This window comes from Dermacentor silvarum, chromosome 9, assembly GCF_013339745.2.
Source record: "Dermacentor silvarum isolate Dsil-2018 chromosome 9, BIME_Dsil_1.4, whole genome shotgun sequence".
Lineage (NCBI taxonomy): Eukaryota > Metazoa > Arthropoda > Arachnida > Ixodida > Ixodidae > Dermacentor > Dermacentor silvarum.
The window spans coordinates 130,768,333-130,796,289 of record NC_051162.1 but is presented as its reverse complement, the minus strand read 5'-3'; the positions used below and the strand labels follow the sequence as shown (position 1 = coordinate 130,796,289).

The 27,957-nt window shown below is 44.2% G+C and overlaps 1 protein-coding gene across 1 annotated transcript in view; it reads right to left on the bottom strand.

Annotated features, from left to right (window-relative positions):
- LOC119464316 (lysosomal-trafficking regulator-like) overlaps nt 1-27,957 on the bottom strand; it is a 95,247-nt gene that overhangs the window by 53,322 nt on the left and 13,968 nt on the right. Inside the window, 23 exon segments of the mRNA XM_049656185.1 lie at nt 693-790; nt 1,466-1,543; nt 3,109-3,218; nt 6,176-6,305; nt 6,981-7,147; nt 8,211-8,353; nt 9,854-10,228; nt 12,488-12,625; nt 14,033-14,261; nt 14,824-15,090; nt 15,708-15,896; nt 16,578-16,716; nt 17,503-17,600; nt 18,011-18,207; nt 20,627-20,816; nt 21,542-21,807; nt 22,596-22,767; nt 22,851-22,976; nt 23,500-23,556; nt 23,558-23,610; nt 25,625-25,709; nt 26,363-26,520; nt 27,222-27,387. Of these exon segments, the coding sequence (XP_049512142.1) occupies nt 693-790; nt 1,466-1,543; nt 3,109-3,218; nt 6,176-6,305; nt 6,981-7,147; nt 8,211-8,353; nt 9,854-10,228; nt 12,488-12,625; nt 14,033-14,261; nt 14,824-15,090; nt 15,708-15,896; nt 16,578-16,716; nt 17,503-17,600; nt 18,011-18,207; nt 20,627-20,816; nt 21,542-21,807; nt 22,596-22,767; nt 22,851-22,976; nt 23,500-23,556; nt 23,558-23,610; nt 25,625-25,709; nt 26,363-26,520; nt 27,222-27,387 (3,631 nt within the window).

Genomic DNA, 27,957 nt, shown 5'->3' with positions numbered 1-27,957 from the left:
TTCGCGTCAGCGAAGTTCCGCCACAACGAAATTTTTCGCGTGTCACGTGAATTTCGTTATAGCGGGACTCGACTGTACTTCGACGTTCGCTGCCAAGCTTCTTGCTGTTGAGTGCCATGTTTTTCACTGAAAAAAATTTGCCGCTGTTAGCAATGGTGCCAACTCCGCCTTTGTAAACCTCACCAATGGCTTCGAAGCTCGGAAAGCACGACACGTTGCATAATGCCGGTTGCCAGAAGTCAGCTTCACTCCAATTTAGCAATGTTACGCAGTGAAGCATACCAAGAGTGGGAAGGGGCAATTGTCACGGCACACGGTATGTTTCCCTTAATTATACACGCACACACCCACCGTCTCCTATCACAGTACGAGCATCGATACGCCTAACATGTGCACTGGCAGGCCTTTAGAGCTATTTCGGATGTGCCTGCGGTAATTTGGGCAGTAAAAGGCATGCATTCATTCTTTCGGACTGCCCAATTTTTCGAACGTTTTCGCAGCCCCTAGGGAGTCCGAAAAATCAAACGTTGACTGTATGTGTGCTTTGCAAGAGCCCTCGCATAACTTAGACACTCATCATATATGGGTTCTGCCGAAGATTTTTTTTGTTTGGTATTTAGAAGCGTAATTTAATGTTACAGCACAACTTATCGTTCTCTCCGACATCCCTTTATGAAAAGCAGGGCACTCACCACAGCGTGTGTTGTGTGCTTCAGACAGCCGTGCGAAGAGGCTGCACAGTGAATGGAAGCACTCCATCGAGATCTTGCCACTTTGTTCCATTGCAAGCCTGTCACAAAACAAAAAGAAAGACAGTTACAAAGATATTCCTGGAAAAGCTGCAAAGATGTGCCCAAATTCTATCTGGCATTAGGAATAGCGCAAATAGTAACTTTTTTTTTTTTACAGCCATAAATGAGAATTCCTTTCCTGAACAGAAAAGCTGGAATCCACTCAGTGTGGCATGAATTCATGCTACACCAGTTGTATGTAGCATGAGTTTGAAGAAAATGGATACAGTTTGAATTCACATTAAATCTATTTCCTTTGTAGGCTACAAAGGAAGCAAAATGTCTGCCAACTTCCTTTGAGTCAATCTTGCATTGCCATATAGATTCAGAATAGCATTGCAGCTGTACACTCCTTCCCTACATCACAAAAGCACAGTCACTACAGTATACCATTAAAATACCGTAAATAATGTAGGTAGGTGGCATTTCATGGAAACAACCATTTCACAGTAATGTGATGCCCAATCTGGTTACTGTGATGAGATTTTATGAAAACCTTCAGACATGGTACTGATACACGAGTTTCATGCTTAATGCAAGAAAAAAATTAATTTGCCACAAGCAGTCTAAGGTTTATACATGAGTCGCTATGCTTACTTAATCACAATTTGCAAAATAATATTAAGCTAATATTATTAAACTATTTTTCATTTATGACAATGAATCGTGCTTACCTTGCTGTTGCAAGAGAGGCACTTCTAATGAGAGCCAGCACCAGGTCCACAAAGCCTTCTCCATGTCCTGTACTTGAACTGCCAACCATTTACAAAACATAAGGATTCCATGGTGTACAATTCCTACAACTACTAGATAGCCCCCCAAAGTAGTAAAAACATTAAATACAGTGTCCCGTGAGGATATATTACATGCTTAAAAGAGCAAGAAATTCAGCTCCCAATCCAGAAAATATCTCATTTATGAAAACAATGCTCCACTCATCGTTTGCAAAAGCTGTCAAAAATTCTAACCTTCAGCCATCAATAGGGGTCCATAAAAGAACACCTGGCTACCTTTATAAGCAACAGCCACTGCACGACTGAGCTCATGCACGACATTGATGAAAGTAGTCCGCCGAGGACAAAATTACTGTGAATGCTACATTGTCGCAAAATAAAATTCACACATCAGAAAAGAAAAAGTAGATGATAATTTCTGTGTGAAATAAGACTAAGCTTTTTCGATGCTTTACAGACTCTAGCACTGTTTCACAGACAGGGCCTAACATACCAGAAGCTACAGCTTGGATATAAATTCATAGCAAAGGTTTCTGGAATAATCTTACCATCCCAAGGTTCATTATTGTTTACTAACATATGTACTGGATTGTGGATGCTTGTTGCAGGTCACATTTATCAGAATGCAGCTTTGGCAGACCGAAGTTAAACCTATGAACTTGTGCTCCATAGCTGAACGCCGTACCTGCCGTAATGCTGAATGCCATACCTGCCGTAATGCCGAATGCCATACCAAACCGTAATAGTGGCTACAGACTTTCAAATTCCTTTCAACACTGAATATATATATTGTGACAAAATGTCACCAAACTTCACACAGAAAGAAAAATAGATTAAAACATATAAGCAATCTCCTGTCCCTTCTTCTATGCTCATTTTTCCATATTTAGTTTTTACCTTTCTCTTAATTCCAGAGTTTCTTACAATACTGCTGGGAGCAAAATGTGGCACTGCGTTCTATGCAAATTTCTTAATGGGCACTGTGTCACTAGGGAATGCTGAGACGTGTCCTGAACGTGGCTTGGCTTAAAACGTAATCATTTCCGCAAAAATAAAGCTTTATTAGAATGACCTGATCCTATAAAGTCTTCGTTTGCCCGTTAAACTTTTCTGTATTGTTTACTCACATTGAACACTAGTAAGTAAAAGAAACAAAAACAGATGACTGAAACAGACACATGGTGAGCGCAGACCTTGTCCTTTTTCTTCCAACTTTAGTGGCTGCTGGTACTGTTCCCATTTGAAATAATTGAACAACCCAGCACAGGTTCTTATGATTTAATAAGCAAGAAGTATTAAACAATAACAAAAGCCAATGTTTCATGCTGTTTTAGTAAAGAGTGAGCCACTGTTTCAGATGGAACGCTGCTAGCTAGGTATCCCTTGACGACACATTGGTTGTCCAAGAAAGAACACAATCCGAAGCCGCCACGTCCCAGCATTCCCATGCATACATGGCAGCGCTAACTTTCTACGTAACTATAAGAAACTATTATCAACTCGCGCATTTTCTTTATTATTACTTATTTTGGTAATCTCCCTCAACCAGCACAAGCTTCTATTCAGGATGCACTGTTTACTACCTTCGGCTGAGGAGGAGCTGTCTCGGAGCGGCCACGATCATTGACGCCAGCGATTCACCCAGTCCATTGGAATAAAGGAGGCGTGCTGCGCCTTCGATGTTGTCACATAGCTGAAACACCAGCGTGAACATAAAGAAAGCTCGAACACTATCACAGCAAGACCTAATACACACATACAAAGAAATCAAGACTGCTCTGATCAGTCAGATAACAAGTACACGATCACCTGTGCCAAGTTCTATTTTCCATCTGTTGTCATTGCTGTTGTCATTACTGTCCGTTTGTAGTGGGTTTTTGTTTATGCATTCTTATTCAAGCCATGGTAGTGCAGATGCGCACAAGCAATAAACACAGACCTTGCACACTTATGGACCTCAATATGTACAATGCTTTCCCAGTGAAACAAGACAATTTACAAGTTAGAAGCTGAATGTTTTGACAGAATTACCTGCCTAGTTAAGCTAAAAACTAGGGCTTATTACACCCAACTATTATGGGCCAATCTCAAGGGTTAATTGATAGGCAAGCAGTGCAGCTGCACTGAAGAGCTTGATAATAGTCAAAGCTCAATATAACAAACACAGATACAGTAGAATCCCATTGATACATTTTTGAATGGACCGCGGAAAAGAAAATAACAGCCGGGAAAACGTAACAGTGAGGAAGGCTGCAAACCGCCTCAGCAACGTCAAAAACAGCTCGGAATGGCTGCCAGTGCAGTTATCAGATGGCTCGGTGCTCATACTGTGACATACTGTGACGGCACGTGCGCGCATGACAGAGGCCCGTTTCCAATCTTTATATTTTTCACTGCATAACACAGCTTTATTGAAGCGAAGCTGACTAAAGAGAAGCAGCGATTATGCCAGCCCCACAATAAATGTAGCCCTGCATTCGGCGAATTTGGCCCAGTGTGCGTGGTTACCAGTAGGTTTTAACCGATGCACACTTCTCCGCGTGCTTCGCTAAGTGCTCTGCGCACTTTTTAACGCAAAAAAATTTTATACCAGGGTTCACCATCAACTTCCTGTAACGAATGTGACGTCGGCACGAACGCGTAAAATATGCTCTCTCTTGGCAGGGATGGCACCACCATCTAGGAGCAGTGAAGCGAAGTACTGCATCATGACAATAACGAGTCCTAACAGTGAGCGCTTCGGTACTCTCAGCGCAGCAGAGGCTTAACGCGGTGCAGCCTGGTGTAGGCGGTGTAGCCTGGTGTAGGTAGCGTAGGCTTTCTGCTGAGGTGACAATGTAGTTTCTGCAGGTGACTTGTCTTTGGCATCCGATTAGCCTGTGACGCCTTGTCGCCTACGGAGTGCAGTTTCAACATGCATCAGCAGTGCGTACACGCCGCCTACTGCTTCGCTTGCGATGGCACCAACTAAGAAAACTGCTGCCCTAAGCGGCAACGACATCGACGAGCAAATTTCAATTTGGTCCGGTGAGAGACACGCCAGCGTGAAGCAGAATGCATTCGCACATTCACTCTGCCACTCGCATTCCTGAAGCTGAACGTGTCACAACTCAACTGGCTGCCCAAGACACTACGGAGCCGGACCAAAATACATGTACCTTCGCCGAAGCGACTCGGCAGCAGGGCGCCGCTCGCCAACAAGATGCCACACGCCAAGTAAACCTGCAACACGGTCGCCGACCCGCAAATTGTGCGCCTTTCACTGCAGCGGACCGCGAGTTGACGAAGTAAACAAGCAACAGCTTCTGTGAAGACACGTCTCACTTTCGTGTTCTATCGATTCCTATGAAAGAGGGATCAACCATATTTTTTTTCTCAATATGCTTGTGCAGCGCCTGCCTGACTTGTGCAGCTTTGGTCGCTTTGTTGCAACGTATACATTTATTGTCTTCGTAGCAATGTGCGAAAGCAAATTTCCCTCTGCATCGCTAAATTTACGGGACTGCCACATTCAAACACAACATAAGATGCGGGAGCATTACAGAATGGCGATGTATCAAAGGGGAACATAATACATGGCAGTCAATGGTCGAGACTGCGAAAACGCAACAGCGAGGAACATATCTACAGGCTTCCACTGTATAGCAAATTCCTGGATTAACGAACTAGTTCTGAAATGTAATGTAATAATTAGCATGTGATGAATATGTGCTTAAAGAAATCGGGTGTAACAACGCATTTCCCTGTCGAATGTGACTCGACAATGTTTACAACAAGCTTCGATTGGGAGGAATTTTGGCGTAAATGAAGCCCCTTGCTAGTATCACCAAGATCTTCTATAAAGCTCTGCTGCCTGCCATCTATAGTTTAACCTTTGAGGAACAATCTGTGTTGGCTTCGAAAAGTTGGGTGTTATAAATGCCAGGTTTTTGGTTGGAGACTTTATTGACTCTGCAATAGTATTTCAGGTTGGATTAATTTATCACTCATTTTGTTAAAGTGACTCCTCTATCTCAGCATTTGACTTAATAATCCATGTTTCATCGTGTCTCGTATAGCGGGCGATAGAACAGTGGACTTTGTTAACCCTTCAAGGGTAGAATTTTTTTCACAAGGAATGTGCCCTCGTGGCAAACTTTTTAAACTGCCCTCTCCAATAGTAGCAAATTATTGAAAACTGAGTTCGTGCAACTCCACAGAGATGGCAGCACCTCTCAACACCCAATGCTATCGAATGCGCTCAAAATATCAAACATAAGATCTCCACGGTTCATGAATGGTAAAAATCCTCAAAGGGTTAAACGGGGAAATAACTGTGTTTATTAAGCACAGGTGTACAAGAATAGATGTGGCCACATGGCAATAGGAATGTAGAATGTGTATAGACAGAAGTGCCAAGGAGCCGGAGGGCCAGACAGAAATTTGATATTTCTTCTACTCGAAATTCTCAGAGGAGGAGGAGGATTACGGTGACGTAGGAAGCGGAGGACTCGGTAGGAGCACTTGGCCAGTGTGAAACATTGCAAGGGATGGTGGTGCCATCTCTCGATTCTTATTGTAGCAATCCGCACTGAGGATTGAGCGTAACACAAGTTCGACTCTATAGCCTGCGCTGTTGTGCAGCCCTAAACAAAGGTGTTGGTGAAGCACCTGTTGCAGCAGGGAAAGCGTCCCGCAGCACAGGATGGGATCATGCACCGTTCGGGGCAGAAGTGACAGCAGGAGGGTGACAGACGCCCGGTTCGAGGCCTGGTCCGGCACGCTGCCGTGTGGGATCTTTCTGCACAGGTGGCACCCAAGACAAAAGCCAGGTGTAAACAAGGTGTGCCCACTGCGCTGCTGCAACGCAATGCATAACATCACTAAAATACATTCCACAATGTCATCCCAAGATTCCATATATACTCAAATGCCGGCCAATACTTTTCCATAAAAAATAATATATTAAAGTCGGGGGTCGGCTTAAATTTGAGGACGAGGTTTGGCTGAAACCATAGGACATCACTGACTGCAGAAAGGTCGATGCCACAATGTGTAAAAAAAACACAAAGAGAAGCAGGAATGTCTGTAACGATGTAGATCATACAGCTGAAGGTGAGGAAGGTCGCAAATGTTTGAGGCATCTCTCGGACAAGTTGAGATGCCTGTCTACTTCACTTATTCAGGTAGTGGAACTGGGTTGTAACGGCATGGGATGAAATTCTTGCTGATCTGACATTGCAAGCATTCTAAAAGTGCAACATCATGAGAATGTTGCATTTCCTTTTACAGTCCAGTGCCTTTTTTCATTAAGCTTAGATTCGAGGAAAGCTTTTTTTTTTTTCTGACCTTCGGAATTTCGGGTTTCAGCCTAGAATCAACACCAGCCTTGATTAGAATAAGTACAGTAAGTTCAAGATTAGGCTCCGACAAGGACAACTTATACGACAGGTCAGATCTGCAAGTGCCTGCTCACCTGGCCAGATACAGAGGCCGGCCCAGCAAGATCCGGCAGCACGACTGGACCAAGGCCGCGGTGGCCGGATACTGGGCCAGTTGTAGACCGAGCAGCTGAAAGCCTCGTGCCTTGAGGAAGCGAGCCTCCACCTCGCCAGAGACCTTGCTAAGGTACACCTCCAGCACCTACGACAAGAGAAGCAGTTACCACCTTGGCTTCCCTCATCACGCTTGAACTACCAAGTCGGTAAGCCAGCAAACAGGTCCTTCCATGTTCTATTTTTTTACAATGCAGGTCTCTCCATTTTTCTCATAAAATCCCCAACTCCAACAGCAAGCACAAAAACCTACGAAACAGATAAGAGTTCTAAGCGAGGCTTAATTAGAAGCAGGCTTCTAAGCTCTAAGCTAAGAGTTCTGAGCTTGGAAGTTGGTTTCTGGTCAACATGGTGAACAGCACAGACGACAAGGTAACAGATAGAGGAACAGGAGTGCGTCTGTCCTGCTTTTATATCTCTTGTCCCGTCATCTGCACTGTTGACCTTACTAAACAGGAGCTTCATGAAACTAATTTCTCTCACATGTCTAGTACAAGCAGATGTCACACCAGAAACCCACTTTACACTATAAAGGATATTTCAGTGAAGGAAGACAGATAAATAACAAAAATTAATTCTTCCTGTCCATAGAGAGAAGAGAACAAAAAGCCTGAAGCACTGCATAACACAACAAGAGAAGAACGTATGTCACAAATGTATGCACAGTCTGGTGCACTCTTAAAAGGAATGTCTAATTAGTATTCCAACTCTGGTTGGAGCTCAGCTTCGATATGAAGAGGCCTGGAGAAATATAGTTTATCAATACTCTGCCTAACATATCACTCCCAGTAAAACTGATGAAATATGAAAATCTTGTTGGCTTGAATACTAATCCTGTGTTCCCTTTAATAAGAGTGGACCGCACTGTACAAGTGAAACAGGTTGAAACATATAACATGCTTAGCTAATGTGTAGTAGCAGAAACATGCAGTTTTTGCATTTCACACCAAAATAATGTGTATTTCATTAGAAGTGTTAGCAGTTTGCTCCAACGGTTAGTCTTACAGTTAGATATCTTTGATATGATAACTAGCGAAAAAAAAATGTCACCCATATTCTACGTTGGATCTCACACCAGCCACGAAAGAAAATGCACGTAGCTTGAAAAGTGTAGGGATTGTGCCACATGATGTACAAGAAGTCATACTTACACACAGAACCTGGTTGCGAACCAATGCGTTCTCGTTATGAGCCAAGATAAGTAGTGCCTCCAGTTGAACAACGGGTTCAAGTTTCTCACGAACCACATTTTCTGGAGTCGCCGCCAAGATGTCCTGCAGCAACTTCAGGAGGCCTGCATTTCATGTTTTAAAGAACAGACAGCACAAATATTCATGACTACTAGTCTGACTGCAGGTTACAAACACAAGCTGCAGCTGCAACACAAAAAAGAAGAAAAACATCCAATTTAGCCATGAGTACTTTTTTGATTTGCATAATAGCTAAGTATATTGCACTTTATTAGCACAGAGCTAGCAACACAAGTCCCCGAATGTAAATTAAACACATAATTCAAAAGCTTTACGCTAAAACAAGATTATTGTTCAATAGGTCAAGTCCATCAAACCTGTGAATAAATAAGAAAGTTGATACAAGCTGACCTATGGCCTTTCAGTGCAGTATAACTGGCCCATTTATACCTGCTCATAACCTTTCTCTCTAATAGTTTTGCTTCACTAACAAAGGTATGAACACACTACCCTCCTAAACCTGAGATTTAGTGTTTATTGGTATGGCTTTAAAGAAAATCATTTGTACATAGCGTCAGGTAGCACTAGATGAAGCTCACTATCACCTGCAAGCTTTACACATAAAACTCAATTGCAAGCTAGATGATTACACAGAAGAGGCATTTAAGAACGAAAGTCATCTGAATCAAGCAAATGCATGTGCAAGAAAACGGGGAGAAGGGTCAGTGACCAAGTCAAAAGAAGCCCTTCAAACTTTTGGACTCAACAATTCTTGTTTGCAATGAGATTGGCTTCAAAGGATGGTTGTGGTCATCAAACTCAACTTATATGCAAGACTGAACATCAAGTTGCTGATTGTAATAAAAAAACACCTCGAACACTCCTAACAGACCAGAAAATTTAAATAGTAGGTGTGCAAAATTTGAACAAAGGTTCCGCAAAGAAATAAAAATTCCTATTTGAAACTGCCAGACGGCTAATTTTTCGTTCAAGGAGAAGCATTTGTAACATTCACGCTTGTCTACACTTTCAAACTACTTAGTAGAACGCAAAACACCAGCAAGTTGGCAATCGAGCTTAAAGGGTCTCTAGTAAGAAAAAGAGGTTGAGCTGAATTAGTAGATTACGCTTCAACAATACCAACAAAAAGCCACCCTTACTGTCAGAGGAGGCTTGGTAAGCCGGAAAAAGACAAGAGACAAACCAAATGCAGGCCTCTTGGAGTCTTACATCAGCACGCCATGACATCATTGATTTTGCCGGCATCTGCTCAGGTCTAGTTAAATTTTTTTTTTTATCAGTGAAGATAGTCAAAACGTATTCTAAATATGCCAAAGACTAAACTTAACAAGTCTCAATAACATTTACTGCCGCCACAACGAACCAAATACAAGAAAATACTCTGAAAAGTACGACATCACACTGGCACACTGGCACCTGGGTTTCAGCACAAAATTCAAAATGTGGAAGTCTGGGTTTCCTTTTCTCGTCTAGTAATCAACCTCTTACCTAGAAATTAACACAAAATTTAGTTTTGAAAATACTTATCAGCTTAAACTGGTCTTGGCCGTTTTCACGAAAATACTTTTATCTAATTAGATTACCTAGCACGAGCCCAGTCATGTCGTCCTCAACATCCACCTGCTCTTCTTCCATTTCTGCCCATGGATTGGGTGACAAGGGCACAGGCGATGACGTCATGGGATGCCGAATGCTGCTCTCAAATGGGCAGCTAGCCCTGGGCTGCATATCAGTCCTGTCGTGGCTTTTTCCACTGGCTTCGATCTCTCCGGAGAGCAGCAAGCTCAATGCTTCAGTGGCCGTCGGCTTTGGTCCTGGCTTGACCAGGGCAGGGCATGGCAGAGGCAGCTCTCCATGAACAGATGCCAAGTTCGCGTCGACCAAGCTGTTGCCGTCGAGGCTGTTGTACAGCTCGGCTGGCACGGCATTGGGACGAACCTTGACAATCTTTGGGGCATCTGAGCGCAAGAGGAAAACAGTCAAAAAAAGAAAAAAGGAAAAACATTCCTACCAAAAAAGTAGGCACATGCACAAAATGCTTCTTTTATATACAGGGTGTCCCAGCTATCACACAGCATGATTTTAAAAAAGAGGAACGGCGTTACGCGAAGCAAACCTAGTGCGTATTGTTTCCTGTACAGTGAAGTAGCTGCCACAAATTTTTTCGTTACTGACATTTAATTAGGTAATTGTAATTAATTATCTAAATCGAGAAGTACTGTCCTAATTATCAAAGTATGAATGAGAAAGTTGTAGAGCAACATGAAAAACTCCCGATACAACTTTCTGTTGCTCAATACGTTCTACATAAATGTGTTTTCCGGGTGTGAAAGAAGCTCGTGAATACACACAGAATTGCCGCACGACTGGCCGCTCGAGGCACTTTGCGTGTATTCACGGGCTTCTTTCATGCTCGGAAAAACACTTTTATGTAGCACGTATTGAGCTACGGAAAGCTCTATCGGGAGTTTTTCATGTCGCTCTACAACTTTCTCACTGACACTTTGATAATTAGGACAGTACTTCTCGAGTTAGATAATTAATTACAAATAATTAATTGAATCTCAGTAACGAAAAAAATACTGGCGGCTACTCCACTGCACTGGAAACAATACGCACTAGGTTTGCTTTGCGTAACACCGTTCCTTTTTTTTTTTAATCCTGCTGCGTGATAGCTGGGACACCCTGTATATACACAGTGGAATGTCATTAATTCGAACCTGCTTAATTCGAACTTCCGATTTATCTGAACGGACATTGTGGTCCTGTCAAAATTATGTGTATTTCCATCTGCGGAAACGTCAGGTAATTCAAATGCTTAAGCGTTTGCGATGGTTAATTCAAACATACCATGCCGCCGCCAACCGTGCTCTCTCAGCAGCACAAACTCATGCGGCGACACCTCCGACCTGGCAGTGCAGCCACACGCCAGCTCCTGCCATCTCCTGTTGCAAGTACCGTATTTTGGCGCACCAAATATTCAAAACAATTGATAGTTGAATTGGGGTGCGGGTTATATGTGAATCTTGCCTTAACGTGCGGCTTCACAGTAATAAAATTTTGCCAAAAGGTGAGTTCACGGCAGCGCAGCGCTGCACTGCTGTGAAGCCACACTTCCAGAACTCGTCACTTATGTGTTAGCTATGTGCACGTGCACTGCCTAATGCAGCTCTGCACGTAGCCTTCCATCAATAGCTTCCTTTATTTTGAACTTTGTTTAATTCGATCAAATTATTATAATCAATATTATAATCAATATATTCGCTATATGCAATGTTCATTATATCGGGCATCAAAAAATTGTACGGTAACTTAATTTTACATTTCTGCTACCAGAACGCATATTTTGACCCATGTAAAAACAAAACCTTGCTTCACTAAATTAAATTCTGGGTTTTTATGGGCCATATGATTATGACCCCCTGAAGTTTAACTTGCACCTAAATCAAAGTATACGTGAGCGTTCTTGTATTTCGCCCCCATCTAAATGTGGCTGCCACGGCATGGATTGAATCCGTGAGCTCAAGCTCAGCAGCACAATGCCATAGCCACCAGGATACCGCAGCAGGTAAAAACTTGTTTCAGTATAGCTAATACCATGTTAAATTCCATATTTCTGGATGGTTTATAGCAGGATAATACTTATTGAAGTAAAGCATGACCAAGTAAATTTTAGATATAGTTTGTCCTATCTGATAATTCATTATATCCATGCTTGTTACATCGACGTTCTACTGTGCGTACCTATAATGCAGTCAGCACAATATGGTGTGTCATAGGCATGGTAGAGAAAAGTTAGAGCCCTAGGTTTCTGAGCACTACATGATAGAAAACTGTACTCATGCAACAAGGCAATCAGAGTTCTTCATGCAAGCCACAGGAAAAACTTCAGAAAAATCTAAGTGCTAATGTTTCATTTCCCATCACAATCGTGAAACAAGGGGCAACTATATCTGCTGCTTCATTCACTAAGTTGGGAACAATGCACTACAGAGGCATTCACATGCATCAAATAAGAACAAGTGCATAGACATTAGAGCAGATTTCTTCTGACCTGAAACCTAGACCATTATTTCAATTATCTAGCATACAACAAGCATTACCTCTTGAATGCCGATTCTGTTGCTCCAGAAGTAAAACTATACCCTGACAACAGCACCGGCACAGTAGTCAGTGTTCTAATAGTTTAGGAGCCAATCATAGCAAGTAAGTCTTACCAGGTTCTTTGACTTTCCTGATTCCCTCATTTGGTGCTGACCGCGAGACCATCCCAAGTAAATGGCCAAAGCTTCCCGATAGTGGACTCGATGCAAGCGATGACGGAGCTGTGCGACTGGTCTCCACGATAGAAAAACCTGCACTACGTTGCATCAAGCATTAATGGCAGCATAGAGATTGCCAGGCCATATCACCATACTAAAAACAAATCTATGCTCAAACAGTTAAACCAATTACAATGAGTATAATGTTTCAAAGTGACCTTCCAGGATTGTTGTCGTAAATTTTTTAAATTTTCATTCAAGACAGCTACCTGTTGTATAACTTCATTCGTGTTGATGACTATGTTTGTCATTGCATTTGTGAACAGTCATTTAGGCAAATTTAAAAGAACCTTATTCATCTAACATGCATTCAGAGAGGAATGACGTAACTCATGTTCTTAAAGTTGGTTATACACAGTGCTACTAGGAGTACCAAGCCTAACGTAAGGCCATACAATGACAGGTACTCTGCACACATTCCATCATGCCTTGCTATGCTAAAAATAGGCAAGCAGTGAAAAAATAATCGGAAAGGTAAACTGCACAGGAAAGGAGAAGGTAAGGAAGTCACGAGCACTTTACCTGCCCACATTCACTGATACAGGAAGATAACGTGCAGGTCTTGCAAGAGAAACCTGTCGTCGCAAATGGAGAGCTCAGATCTGTTGATAACAACATGCAAGTGCATGGGCAACAGTGCCGTCTGTGCCATCTGCTGATAACTAACAGTTGCAGTAACAGTTGATAACTAACAGTAGCGAGGACATGAGCCAGGGCTGTAAAAGTCAGGCTGCCCCTATAGGCTGCGTCTACACTGTGAAGGACATGAGTCGTGGTTTGTTTTATGCACTGGCTCAATCTTGACGATCTGCCACTAATTTATGATGCAGCACTAATGAGCTGTTTGCTCAGGCAGCTGCATCGCATGAGCCTGGAACAAAAGTCCAATGATACTGTGTGGAAAGTATGATTCACATTACTTCCTAAGATGGGCACAGCCCAAAAATAGTTGTTAGGAAAGAAGCAGCTGACTGACCATAGCAACAAAACAATGTTTCGATCTGCACAGATCCCTCGTATGAAGATCGTGAACAAAGGATCCATACGAATTTCAAAACATCACTTAATTTGTTTCAACTATGGTCAGTGACCTGCTTTTCCTAATTATTTTACCTGACCCATACGGTATTCCATCAAACTCAACAATGTAGCCCCGAAATAGGCATCAGTTTGTAGTGTAAGCTCAAACTCTTACCAGCAGCACTGGTGGTAAACTGGTACCTGTACTAGTGCTAGAGCTGAAGGTGTACAGATTGCAGATCCCGGATCTTGGCCTCAGAGCCACTAACGAAATGCGGCTGCAGCTACCAGGAATAGCACACAAAGCCCTGCTCAGTAGCGAGATGTGAGTGCTGATGAGACACATCATGGCATGTACAACAAGAACTGATTTAACAGAAGTCCACTGTTGGTGTGACTTTTAAGTGGCACATGCCTGACCTGCAAAAGTTGGAGCACAGTCTTGCGGAGGCAAGGAGTAGAAGGCGGAGCGTCCCTGGGCCACATGGGCATTGGCAGCGCGGTGAAGCAGCAGTAACAGGTCGAGGCATGCACTGAACCGCTGCGCCAATTCCCCAGCTGCTGGTACCAGAGCGCCTAGGAGCTTGAGGACCAGTGGCAGGGTGCCAGGGGGTCCCAGGCTCCCCTGACTCTCATCCACAAGCAGGCGCTGCAGAGGAAGACCACATGACAACGTTCAATGGGAATTATATGAGAATCGATAACCATCTTAGAACCATTTTATTCACTAGTATAAGCCCAATTTATTCCCACTACAGGACAAAGGCTTCTCCCATCGATCTTCTATCTCTATCTTACATCAGCCAATTCCATTTTTATTATGCCTGCAGATTCCCTAATCTTATCATCCCGCTATGATCCTCTATCGTCCTCAACAAATGCAGTTGAGAACAGCAGAGGATAAAGGGCCCAGTCACTTCCCTTGGCATAATTTTTTTACACCAGTTAACTTCTCGTTAACTTCTCTATACATTCAGTTAACTTCTCTATACATTACATGACTTGCCTAACTCCCTCCTTTTTTTAATAACAAACCAGAATACCAGCTAGACCTGTTTGCTCTCTAATCCACACTGCTGTCTTCTCTCTCTTTTAACATTACCTGCCGTAATTTTCTAATCCAAGCCAATCCGCATGCAATCAAAGCAACATCTCTGAAACAGGCCAATGAAGAAACCCCAGGGATCATTTCTGCAGCCTCACTTCCTCACCCTGAGTGCGACCAGCAGGGAACCCAGCAGGGGCGCCGCCTGTGCCAGGTTGTGGTCCCGGTGCGGGTGACGCTCGCGCAGTAGTGCCCACATGGCACCCAGGAGGCGTCGCCGCCCAGGTCCCGGCCGCCAGTGCTCGAGGAGCGTGCCAGCCAGCTGGGGCCACACAAGCAGTGGCTCCTGGCCCGTCGGGTGTCGTACTGCCTCCACGCTGCCTTCCCCATCCCACTGCAGCAGGGGACGGCTGCTGCACGCGTTCACCGCCGCCTGCATCATGCACGCAAAATACATTAATCGACAATCACCATGTTTGCGCCACCACAAACAACACATTCATTGACAATTTCCAAGTTAGTGCCCCTTTCATTCTGCTACAGGCTTGGTTCCAACACCCGGAAGTACAGTATTGTAATGTAGTATTGTTGAATTGACCTAACTGGCCTATGGCACTATTCCAAATCTCAGGGAGTTAAAATGATCAGAAACCAACAAAGATCCAAAAGCTCAAGCTGGGACTTGGGTCATAGTAACAGCTAATCAGATGGCACAGTGTCAATACTGCACTGTATGCTTTTATCACAGGACTTAGCATAATTAAACAGCACTGCAAGAGGTCCAAAGGCATTAGTGTCTATTTGCACCCCATGGCAATTAAATCTTGTAACATGCACTTCATCCTTGTCATGTCAAACCTCATATTTCTGTTTGTGCTGCGTAACTTAAAATATAGATTAATTACCAACATGCCTATTCGTATATTCTGCAGCCGATTATTCTGTATACATTCTGCAGTCTTGCAGCCGACTTAATTAAGCTGAGAGTGATGATAAAAACGCTGGTTGTTGTCGCACTTAACACGCAGGTGACTTAAAGGTTAAGCTCACCAGGAGGCAGCGTGGTGAATCGGCCGCCCATCGTTGATTCTCGACCAGCTGCCCCAGAAGATTGAGCGCCTCACTTGCACCCACCAGGATTCTGGGTGTGCCCCAGGTCGCACTGGGCTGCCCCAGCATGCCCAGGGCCAACTCCAGAGCAGCTGCCTGGGGGCCGTCTTCTGTTGTGCACTCCACTACCTGTGAAGAGATGCAAGAAGTTAACGTTAACCCTTAAGATACTGAACGTTTCCGACGTTCCCACCTACTATGTTTCCACAACTTTTTCTCACACCAACTTGGATCACTGGCATGGAGGCATGTGCTGCTCTTGAATGAACCTCTTTGAACGACTTCGCATTTGATCGGTGCCATCTCCTGTGCCTTCGCGAGAGCCAAGTGGTACAAGAAACGTGGCCCGTTTCTTCGATCTCCTCGGCGATCTCCACCAACGGAGATTGCCAACACGGCGACACTCTTGTCGACTGTATACGGAGACGATGTCACTCTTTCGCAAAACTATGCAATTCTGATCGCTTCCAAGCAATAAGGCAGGGCATTAGAAATTTTCCTAAGACGCTCATTTTTTTCTTTTTTTTAAGGTAAACGACTTTTTCGGCCCGTTCGATTTTTTGGACTGTTCGATTTTCCGGACTATTTTTCTGTCCCCGTGAGGTCCGGAAAATTGGTCGGCTACTGTATTTGCATGCCCCACTTGCCGTGTTTACGGAGCAATGTCCTTCGTCAAGCTGATTGCGGCTTTTTGACTGCATTCCTCTACATTTGGTGTCGAAAACAGAGCTTTCATTTTGTTTGATTTGATTAGGTGTTGCAATGAAAACAATAACAAAGAAACTGCCATGGTGGACAGCTCTTGCATACCCTAGCCAGAAGGAACAGGAAAAGACCGGGGCCTCCAAGGCTGGCTGCTGCATGATGGAGCTGCCTTTGCCATTGCAGTTGGACAGGCGAGAGCCGTTGCGCTGCCTTGGACTGCGGAAGTCCGCTTCGCTTGCGCTTCCTGATGAACAATACACATAAAAATGAATAATCAACTTAGCAGCTACATACAAGCAATAAAATTTATTTTGTCGCGAGTGAAATTTTCCTCTGACATCGACTGCTTTCACAGAGAACAATAGATGGTCCTGTCTTTCACAAATAAACAGCAATGGCGTGAGCATTGACAAGATCCTGGGATCAGCCACATCAAACATTTTCCAAATGATGTGAGAATGATGTCAGCAGTTGAATTAAAGGAATCCTGACAAGAAATATTCAGTGAATAGTGTCCTCAAGATCCAACGTCCACATGTGCTGCATATTCGCATATATTTTACTTATGTACACCCTTTCATCTCTTAAAACTGTATAGTGGCTAACACTGAAAGCAACACTGAAAGTGAAGGCAAAACTTTCACATGCTTGAAAACTACATTTTTGAGGAATCGCACTAGCTTCAGATGCACTGCCATGACCGACATTTGTTCTGCTCCCATGCTCTGGTTGCCATGAGAGTCCTAGTCACGGAAACACACCTGAACACTCTTCCATGGCAAAAGGAAGTGGCTTGCACAAGTATGCGGCCCATCTCCTAAGCACATGCTCTTAATTAAAGACTGACCAAACATAGCATCCCTTAGCATCAGTAATTCAACAAGAACCAGCACATTCTGCATGACATAGCCAATAACATGAACTTCCAAGAAAGCACTTGTCGACCACTTACATACAATCCTGTTGATCTAGTTTAATTAATTGTAGGCAGCTCACACAACAAAAGTCACACAAGTAGGTGCTCACTTACTTGGATGCAGCCAGGAATGATGAAAAGGCCTGCGAGCTGTGTGGATAACTGACAAAGGAGTCACTCCTTTGAGGTGAGAACCACACCATGAGCTCATCCTAATAAAGAAAGGAAGGAAAGAAGGTGTTTCCCGTCAATAATTTCAAGGCAAATGCAAGCCAGACAAAAAAAAAAAAAAAAAAATTGCGATAGAGTTATAAGCAAGCTACCTGGAGAATATTTGCAGGACCAGAAATGACTACAGTTTTTTACTGTATCATCAGGCATATTACACAGACAGCATAACAGCATGGTACTTCTCCTATCCCAGAAGATGCATTTAGACAGAGCATGGAAAGCCCCATGTGCGAACACTTCCTTTCCGAGAAGCAATCTAAACTTAGCCAAAGTCATTGGCCACAATATCTGTCACAACCAATACAGCACATGACTTATAAATCACAACCAAACGCTACAACATTATTTTGTAAAAAAGGCCAAAAGGTCGCATAAGTCCATAGTTACACACCTCCAACGCAGCCAGCACTTCCCGGAATTTGCTGGGCCCAAGCCACTTCTTCTTGAGGGAACCCTTGCGCACCAGTCCAGGGCTGATGTCGACTCTAGCCGACTCTTCATCTTCGCTCAGGAGGCAGGAAGTGGGCACGACTGCATCAGCACCTCTCGAGTAGAGAGCTAGGCATTCGGCTGATCCAAGGCAAGAGCCTGCAACAACAACACACACATTCCGGTGGAGTTCTTCAAAAAAGTGCCATCACATTTAAAAAGGGCAGAGACAATGAAGAGAACTGCTATAGTCAAACCTTGATTATACTGAATACGGACATAATGAAGTTACTATAAAATTTTTACCTTTAGTTTGAAGTAGCGCTCGTGCTGTTTGGTCTTCCTTCTTGTGTCCTAATTTTTTGCACATTAAGTCAAGTACGAATTCTTACAATCTCGCCCAAATTTCAGTTCTTATAAAATTTTGTTGACTTTGATTTGATTGGCATTGATTGACACTGAATTTGGTTGACATTGATTGTTTATTTTAGTTACCATTCTACTGCTATAACGAGAGTGAGAATGATAGATAAGACAATATCAGTTACAACAAAGCGAACATTTGTTCCCTCACAACGCAAAGTATGCACTCTGGTAGTAAAGCTGCCAAACCGTCAGAAAGAGTAACTTGAATGATACATTTTGGATGTGCGTGCACGATATGGCCAACAACTTGGCTTGGCTGGCGCGCACCAGGCAAGCTAATGCACCAATGCTGTATGATTGCATCAACCACACGGTTGTGTACTAATCATGACTCAATATGCATTGGGAGCTAACGCTTCACTTGTCTCTTACTTCAATGCATATTCAAAACTCTCAATTACACAACCTCCAGCGCTAAATGCATAAGAAGACAGTGCACAAGAAGCCACGGCCATCTTGACTCTCCCAAGCTTTGCACAGACTGCAGGTTACTTCCAACATAGGGCGTGCGGGCTGTGTATACGCTCAGCTGCTCGTGCTCACCTGCCTCCCACTCGCCCCACCCCTTCCCACCCTACCACGCACTTGAATCATGTTAACATGCACTCGCCCACCCATCCATTCGCGTGAAAAGACAGTGCGCATCAAACCACCATTCTTTTCGGGTTGTGGGTTCTTAGTGTCTCACAGAAGACCAACTACCGCGGGTTCGAGCTTAGCGAGCCACAGGGCCGCGTCACTCGTTGCCTCCAGCACCGATACGCGCGAGCTCAGGCCGCAAGGGGCTACCAAGCGATGCATGCAAAAACACAGTAATGCCCTGAGTTAACAGAAACCGTTTATTGAATCCGTCGGCACCAGCACTGCACAAACGCCTGCACGGTGGGGAACCAAAGGAGTCCCGCACCAAGGGCGAAAATACAATAGCGGGCGCCTATAGCACGTCACTGCGAGAGCACAGGCTGAAGCTGGGACCCGCCGCTAGGAAAAGTCCCGGCGGCTATGCTACTTGCTCTGGCGATAACCAATGGGTCAACTCGCGAGAACTCTGGCAATCTCCTTCAGCTTTGGCTTTCAGCAAGTGCGGTTCGGCGTGGTATGACCTCGCAGCGAGCACTAGGCACCGCTCGTCGGCTTCGCGTCGGGAAAGGATCAGCACAAAGTGCGCGCTCCTCGCACGGGCAAAGGCGCCGTGCACGAGCTCAAGTTCTAGTCACAAAGGTGTCGGCAGAGGAGAGGAAAGCATGTACGTACCCTGCGCCGGTCCCGGAGATAAGAGAGCCACGTTCAGTAACTAGCAGCCAACGTGCGGCCACGCAGTGACGTCAACGCGCCGCCCTCACCGCATACCACTGCGTGTGGAGCGCCACCGCTGGAACCAGTTGGGAGCGAGCGGGGACCGGCGAGGGATGGCAGAACAGGTGAAGCCCGCGCAATGGCACCGGCGCCTCCCTCAATCCCCACAGGGTCACCCTCGTACCCCCGACATACGACGCCACAGGATCTTATCACGCATAGACTTTTTAGGAACATGGCGCGAGAGAATCTTGCTGCTTCACTTCAGCGACTGGTCTCTTCACGCGGCGTGCAATACAGAAGGTGCATTCGCCAGCAGCCACTTGTAATTCAACAATTTCATCCCCTGTGACAGCAGCAGTTTCCATTTATTGCCTTAGTATTCTCCTTCGCAGCCGCAATGAAATTTTGTTATACTGAAATGATGTATAAACACACTATTAAAGTTAAAAATACATGGTGTGTGTACTATGGACAAGCAGTTATAAAAAGTTAAATACTTTGTTCTATCGAGAATTTCGTTACATTGGAGTTTGTTATGAGGTTTAACTGCATTTGCTGCTTTAATGAATAAACATTTGGTTGTTAGCGTCCTTGTCTGTCCCTTTCTTATATCCTGTTCCTTTGCGTTGTTTCTGCTCAAGTCACATACTAACCAGTCCAAACGCATACGCTCCTGCTATTCTGGTAAATTTATTAGGGTGCTCTGGCACTTATCAGCTTTTTTTCTATGGTTTAGCAGGTTTGGATCTTATTTACTACAAGAAATTCCAAGTCGGAATGTCATGTCAGCATTCGTTTAATTTCTCCTTTGATGCATTTTTGAAGCTAGGCTAGTAAAGGGCGAGCAACACACCTCGGAAGAGGAGCAGGTTTCCCAGGCTCCACGACACACCACCGCCGACCAGAGCCACCGACGTGCCGGTGCCTGCGCTCTGGCCAATCAGAAGCATCGGTCCTGGCTGGTGCAAGCAACTGTCACCACCCTGTCCTTCCAGGGGCAGGTGCCAGGAACGACTGTGACGACCGTCGACTGTTAATGTCACCTGCACCGGATTCAAAGGACAACAGTGACCATATGACGAGGCATGTAGGACATAGGCTACATAGGCATAGACATTTCAGTAGTCATGCAACTAGCAGTCCATGAACACCGAGTGACCTGAATTCTTTTTCTACAAGTCAGGCAATGGTGAGCTTTAGTTTGATGTGTAAAAACTACTGCTTGCAAAATGCTGGAATAGAGTTTTTTTTTTTATGTTAGAATCATGATCTGATTATGATGATTCTGATTATGAGGCACACCGTATTAGGGGCCTCCCAGATAAATTTTGACCAACTGGGCTTAATGTGCACCTAAATTTAAGTACACAAGTTCTGCATTTCGCCTCCATCAAAATGCAGCTGCCATGGCTGGGGTCAAACCTGTGACATCGAGCTCTGCACCACAATGCCATAGCCACTGGGCTATCACAGTAGGTGAATAGCGGAGACGAAGCTGATAACAGCAGCACTTGGTAACATCTTGTAACGTGGTGTCCATTGCAGAACTATTACAGGAATCAAAGACTAAGTTGTACTGTGTCATAAGAAGGGAACTGAAGTTTCTGTAATGAAATCACGCTACACATAATGCTGCAAGTTCACCTGAGTACTAGGGAGCCCAAGGCAGCGTAAGAGTTACTCACCCCATACACAGTCAGAACAGGCAGTGTCACATGAAATTGTCACCTTTTGATTACAGACCCTTACAATGCTTTAAAGTACTAACCGAAGCATAACAGCCCGTCTCATGAGTGCTTCGCGGCACATGTTCGTGGTAGGCGAGGGCGAAGTGGTGCCAACCATGGCCCGCCAGCACCCTCTCGAAGCTGCATTGGGAGGCAGCATTGCAGGCGGCACTCTCTGCTACGCTGGCGCCATCCTGCGTCAGCCACAGGGACACCGTGCCCTTCTCCACGTCCTCAGCCCACAGCTCGCACAGGAACGGGCCGCAGCCCAGGGACACCAGGTGCAGTCGGGAGCTGCCTTCGTGGCCTGAGAAAGAAAAGCCAATGCCATCAATGACCAGTGTCATCTAGTCCCAACCAGCCACATTACGTTTCACTGCCGGAACATGTCCATCGTCTTATAATGTCCTCACATTGCCAGTGTGTCACGTCAGCTGCATCTAACCTGTACCAGCAAATTCGTTCATCTCATCACACCAGCCACCCACAAATTGTTTCCTTCGCTATTTAATTTGCTATCTTTGCTATCTAATTATTTCAAGAAGCTGCTGGTCATCTGTACAATGTGCAATATGTCCTCCAAAAGTTCCAGGTAAGATATCGGTTACTCAAAGGCCATCAGACCTGTTCTTTAATGCATCAAGTTATACCTCTCAATGCTGCACCTGCGATTATACTTTAGAAAGCTCATTGTGCTGCGATACCTTATATTCTGGCTTCTTTGCTAGAATCCAAGTGTGAGGAACATCCGTGACCACTACCATATTACCATTCAGTAAGGACGTGAGATCTTCCAAGTTCAACATAACTAAGTAGCCCAATTTCTATTCAAATTGAACAATATGTCATTTGAAATGTTCCTTTATCAGAGAATTCAGCTCACCAAAGTTCCATTTAAGGAGAGTCTACTGTTGATTGTCATTTTCTTCTAAGCAACGCCAGCAGACTGCTGTTTTTCATACCGCAGTGTCTACCAAATTCACTAGAGTCAGATGAAAGAAGAGATAGACAGTCATATTTTGCACACTGCCTCAGAGGTCCATGCTCACTTGTGCTGCAGACTGTGCACTTATATGAAAGACTCCAAATGCTAACCAAGGACCGAGCTCCAGCGCAGGGCAAGCCAGAAGGCCAGAGAGAAGCCTTCTCGACGAGGACACCAGCCGCCATGATCTTCCAACGGCAACACCAACACAGCCTGGTTAGATGCCCCTCCATGCGGGAGATCGGCCAACTGCCTGCCTCTTTCTTCTTCTTCTTCTTCATCCTGCAGATGCAAAAGTGATGATAATTTCCTTCTGCAAAGTGAAAAAGCTAGAAACAAAAAATGCGAGTTGGGCTGTCAGGCACCTGTTGTGGTGTGGGCAAGAGCATGACCTCATCGTCGTCTGCTGCCAGTGGTGGGAACTGCAGCCAGCACTGCGGCCCACGATCTCCGCAGTTGGCGAGGGCCAGAAGACCTTTCAGTATAGGGCCCTGGGTGGCAGCACACAGAATGATCATCTGTTATTTCGACAACTTCCCAATGTTGCAAGCAGCTGTTTACAGGTGTATAGACTCAAAAGGCTTCAAAGCTACTGCATGCAGTGCTCGTCAACGTCATCAGGCCAACCACTGGGGCCCGATGACATTTTTTCCAAAAATCCAGAGACTTATAGGGGCAGTGCTCCAGACTTCCCTAACCTTAAGCATGCCAGGCATTTTATAGGATCCCTACGACAGTGCCCAAAAGCAGACCCTGTCACTCGCAAAGTGGTTTCAAAACTTTTGAGGAAGACTGTGTGCTCTGGCGAGCTGAAGCACTACATACACTGCTCTGTCGAATGCGACAGCTATCATAGTGAAAGGCAATTGGGAGAAAAAAATTTGCAAATGCATAGATTTGGGAGCTTATGGAATCCAAAAGATGCTGCCTACAAAACCTTTTGGTTCTCTAGAACACTCTTTGGGCGCCCACTACTATTTTCGAGACCGCCACCACAAAGGAATGCGCACTCACAAAAGCTGACTGAGTTCCTTTGAGCAGACCCATGTAAGCCACGAGGTCCTGGGCACTGAAGGCTGCGCCGACAGAAGAGCACCAACAGGGACACCAGGCTCTCCTGCAGCTCTGCACAACACAACATTGTTCCGGTCACCATAACTACTGAGTAAACCACTGCTGACTGTACCATGGTAATTCATCACCATCATCAGCCGCAGCAGCCTATTTAGATTGGTTGCAAGATGAAGGCATCTCTCTGCAATCTCCAATATTACGCCCTGTCTTGCGCCCACTGAACCCCAACTTATGCCTGCAAAATTCTTCATTTCACCTCACCACCTAGTTCTCAGCCATCTCACACTGCGCTTCCTTTTCCCTGGCACCAATTCTGTAACTCTAATAGATCACCGGTTATCTGCACTATGCATTACATGTCCTGCCAAGCTTCATTTCTTTCTCTTAATGTCAACTAGAATATCGACTATTGTCTTCCTGTCCCTCAACGTACCTTAATAAGGGTAACAGGCACAAACATAATGACCAACACACAATGTCTATGGTGGATCCCTGAATATTTGCCTCCCTCATCCCTTTTAAGCACGCATTGATACATGACTTGGTCTTGGTATTTGACACATCCCTTAGCCTTGGTGCAAGAAAAATTGTGTACTGACAAAATGAGCATGGAGTGAACATCCCTTGATGTTCCCTGGATCTGCACCTGCACAACGTGCTCCTTTGAGGCAATGATATTTTCTGAATTCAATGTCTGCATTTAGGAACAAAGAATTAACCCCTTAACTTGCCGGTGGCAAGGTAACTCGTCATCACAATGAGCATCCCTTGGTGCCGATGACAAGTTAGCTAGTTGCGAACTATCCACAATTTTTCCAAATGTGTATAGTAAGTTCAGTTTCTTGTATTTTGACAATAAATGATACACTGCAAACTATCCACAATTTTTCCAAATGTGTATAGTAAGTTCAGTTTCTTGTAATTTTGACAAATAAATAATACACAATGACTGTAGCTAAGCTCTTTTTTTTTTTTTTTGGAACAATACCAGTAAAATGCAATAGGTAATCCTGGTATCATATCTTTTAGAATAAAATGGTTCAAAATATGCAGGTCTAAAAAAATTATGCACTTCTAAATTTTTTATCGAAATTTGTCTTGGCAGGGGTTAACGAGAAGAGGAAAGTGTGAACAAAACAATTGCCGGCAAATCCATCCTTCGGAGATGATTGGCGACTTTAATGTGATTAGCAATCTACATTATGATGGGTGCGCAATTGTTCATATATTTTATATGATGATTATTCCGAAAAACAGCACACACCCAGTGACACAAGTTGATCTGGCGGTTGCTTTTGAACCTGGTTCCCTCAGCACATCAGCCCGATTTCCAATTACCCAATTGACCATATGACCCCAGTGACCCAAGTTGGCGCGAAAGATCTTAAGCACACACATACGTACATACATATATACATACATACGTACGTACATACAGACATACTGCTAACTGGGGGAGTTCCCAAAGAGCGCTAATCGCATTAAAAGAACCCCTAGGTCTCAGTATGTGCCAGTGTTCACAGAGTCGATCATACATAGCAGATAGCTCACAATTACTTGCACTCTTCCTCCACTATCCTGAGCGATACCCAATCTGCCCAATCATCTAAAGGGCTGAAGCCTTGGTGCTTCTATTATCTAATATAAATTAAACCCCAACAACTACATCAATTGAGCATAGTCAAGCCATTGGTTAAGCTCCTAGCCAGTAAATATCCTAGGCACAAACCCACACAAGTCAAACACATATTGGGCAGGAGCATTCCTCCCAGCTTCTCAGTTAGCCACCGTTTCAATTTTGCGCTTATTTGTTTTTCTACTGAGAAGATTCCAGCTAAGCCAACCATGTGCATTTATAAGTTTCTTACTGTTTACCTGTGGCCACAATCATGTGACCCTAATGCCCTGTTACACATGAAGGTTCTTTTCTATTTTTGTCACCACTACTACTTCGCAGAACCGGCAGCCACAAGCTTCTTCATAGGTACTGTGCCCTATAAGCCTCCAATGTTTAAAATACGCACTTCGTGTTACAACAAAATAACAATACACGACAAAATGCTACCTAGAGTATGATGCTCTGGCAGGTCAGGCTGGTCAGGCAGGTGCAGAAGGCAGCCAAGGCCATGGCAGAGCTTTGCCACAGCACCCTAGAGAAAGCAACCATTCGCAATGTAAAAGAACTGAAACCTTGGCCACATTCGAATACGCTCATCATGAACACAAAGCACGACAACCTACACCGAACGAAATAATGACTGATCTAAGCGCTGCATCCTGTTCTATGTCATTCTTTTGTCCGGCATAGGTTTTCATGCTAGCCTTCAAACATAAAAAAAATTGCTTCTGAAGCTGAATTAAATATAAATTGAAGATAGACAGCACTGACTCAAATACACAGTGATGATTAACGAATGAAATATGAATTGAAATGTTTTTTGAATAATTCCTCGCAAGTTGAAACAATATGCAAGACATTAATTTGAACAGTTTTATATTTACACTGGCTGGCTTTGTACTTTTGGCTGACCAATTCAGAAGAGAGATAACATCTATTTGTTTTAAATTCACTTGTCACTTGTGGGTGTGGAAGATTAAAAAAAATATTACAAATATGAAACATCAGTATTCATTTAAGGCCCAATCAAATGGCAGCTAACCGATCTAACAACCAAACCCAACAACAGGACATATAATTAACTTTCTGAAAAATTTTTTTTACAATTGCGCACAGCTACCTAGATGTGAAAGCGCTACTTCACGCAGTGTACCACACAGAAGTTCAGGAGCAAAATGTACCTGCTTTGACGAATAGTGTGAGGAGCAGGGGATGTTGGGAGCAGAGGGTGGTCAGCCGTTGGATGGCATGCAATGCCACTTCTGCACGGGTTGGGCAGAGACGGCACACCAGGTCCAGCACGAGGGAGCACACTTCCTCGTAGCACACCACCGACATGTCCCCTGCAGAGGCACCTCCAACGTTACTAACAATGCCTAACATACAAAACCCTCGCAAGACCAATCCCCCTGGGTATGGTGCCAGTGTTTGGAGTTGGTACACATTTGCCAACATAAAAAGACCGTTCACTTCACCTACCAACACTACAATAGGCACTTTTCACCACCTTCTCATCTAGCAACCCTTGGTGCACCACCTCTTTCGAAACAACGTGACATCGAATGCCACAAACTTCCGCACTCTCTCTTCGACTCATCCTGATACGAACTGCCAAACAACTACTTAATAGGTGATAAATTATCATCCATCAAAAACAGTCATGAACTAAACACATCTGCCTTTCATTCTCGGGCTGACTTCTTTAAATATACAGCTTTTTTTCTCCATACCATAGAACTACGGAATCAAATACCTGGCAACATCCAGTCATTACCATACAAGAATTTTCTAATGTCCTAGAATCTTCTCCTTTATTTGTACCTCGAACTACATCTTTTTCTTGTATGTTTATTCTTTATGACAGTTTCCTTGTTTATTTGTCTTTGTTTATTGAACAAAGATAAATAAACAAATACCTTGAACAACACTGTTTATTTACACGTTTAGGGGTGCAGTATCTAAAATAAATAAGTATATAAATAAGTAAATAAATAAACGTCAGCACAACACACTGAGCACATATTTGCATGCTCCTTATGCTTACCACTTTCTCGTGAAACAGACAACATCCCTTCTGAAGCTGCATAGTCGTCGGGACTCGATTCAGAGTCGGCGTCGTAGCCGAGCTCCTCGTCCACCGTAGGCACAAGGGAATCAGAGTTGGGCTCCTTTCGAAGTAGGGCTGCACGTGAGACTAGGCTGCTGTCCACCTTGGGAGCGAGAATGACTCAATTTTAGGGTTGAAAGCTCACTGCACTGGTAGTCGTAGAAGAAAATGAAGGTTTAGATTAACGGAATGATGAACAATCCATCACCAAATGCCGGTTTCACCATCAACCTAAGTGTCAAGTGACTACAAGTAAATCAAAATCACTGCGCACGCCAACGTGCAATTGTGGTCAACGCATGCATTTGTGGTTTGAAATACATGCTCCCACCAACAGGAGCAGTGAGTGCACCCTCTTGAACGTCTGCCATGGTACGCCACCTCATAACTATCACTTGAAACAACCGTACAGAGAAAAGGGACAATGAAACACAATAAATTACAGGAGAAATTGACTTATGTTTTACTCAAAATGTAGACATAAGAAAGAAAAGGGGAATGAAAGTGAATGAAATGGCAACTTCCAGCAGGTGGAGGGCGCACCTACATCTGCATAACACATGCAGTGCTTTACCAATTAAGATTGCACAGCCATCCTACCATTTCAGTGTCACCTTTCTTCATATGGTTGTAGCTATTAAAAGACTCAATCCCCTCAGACCTCCTTATTTTT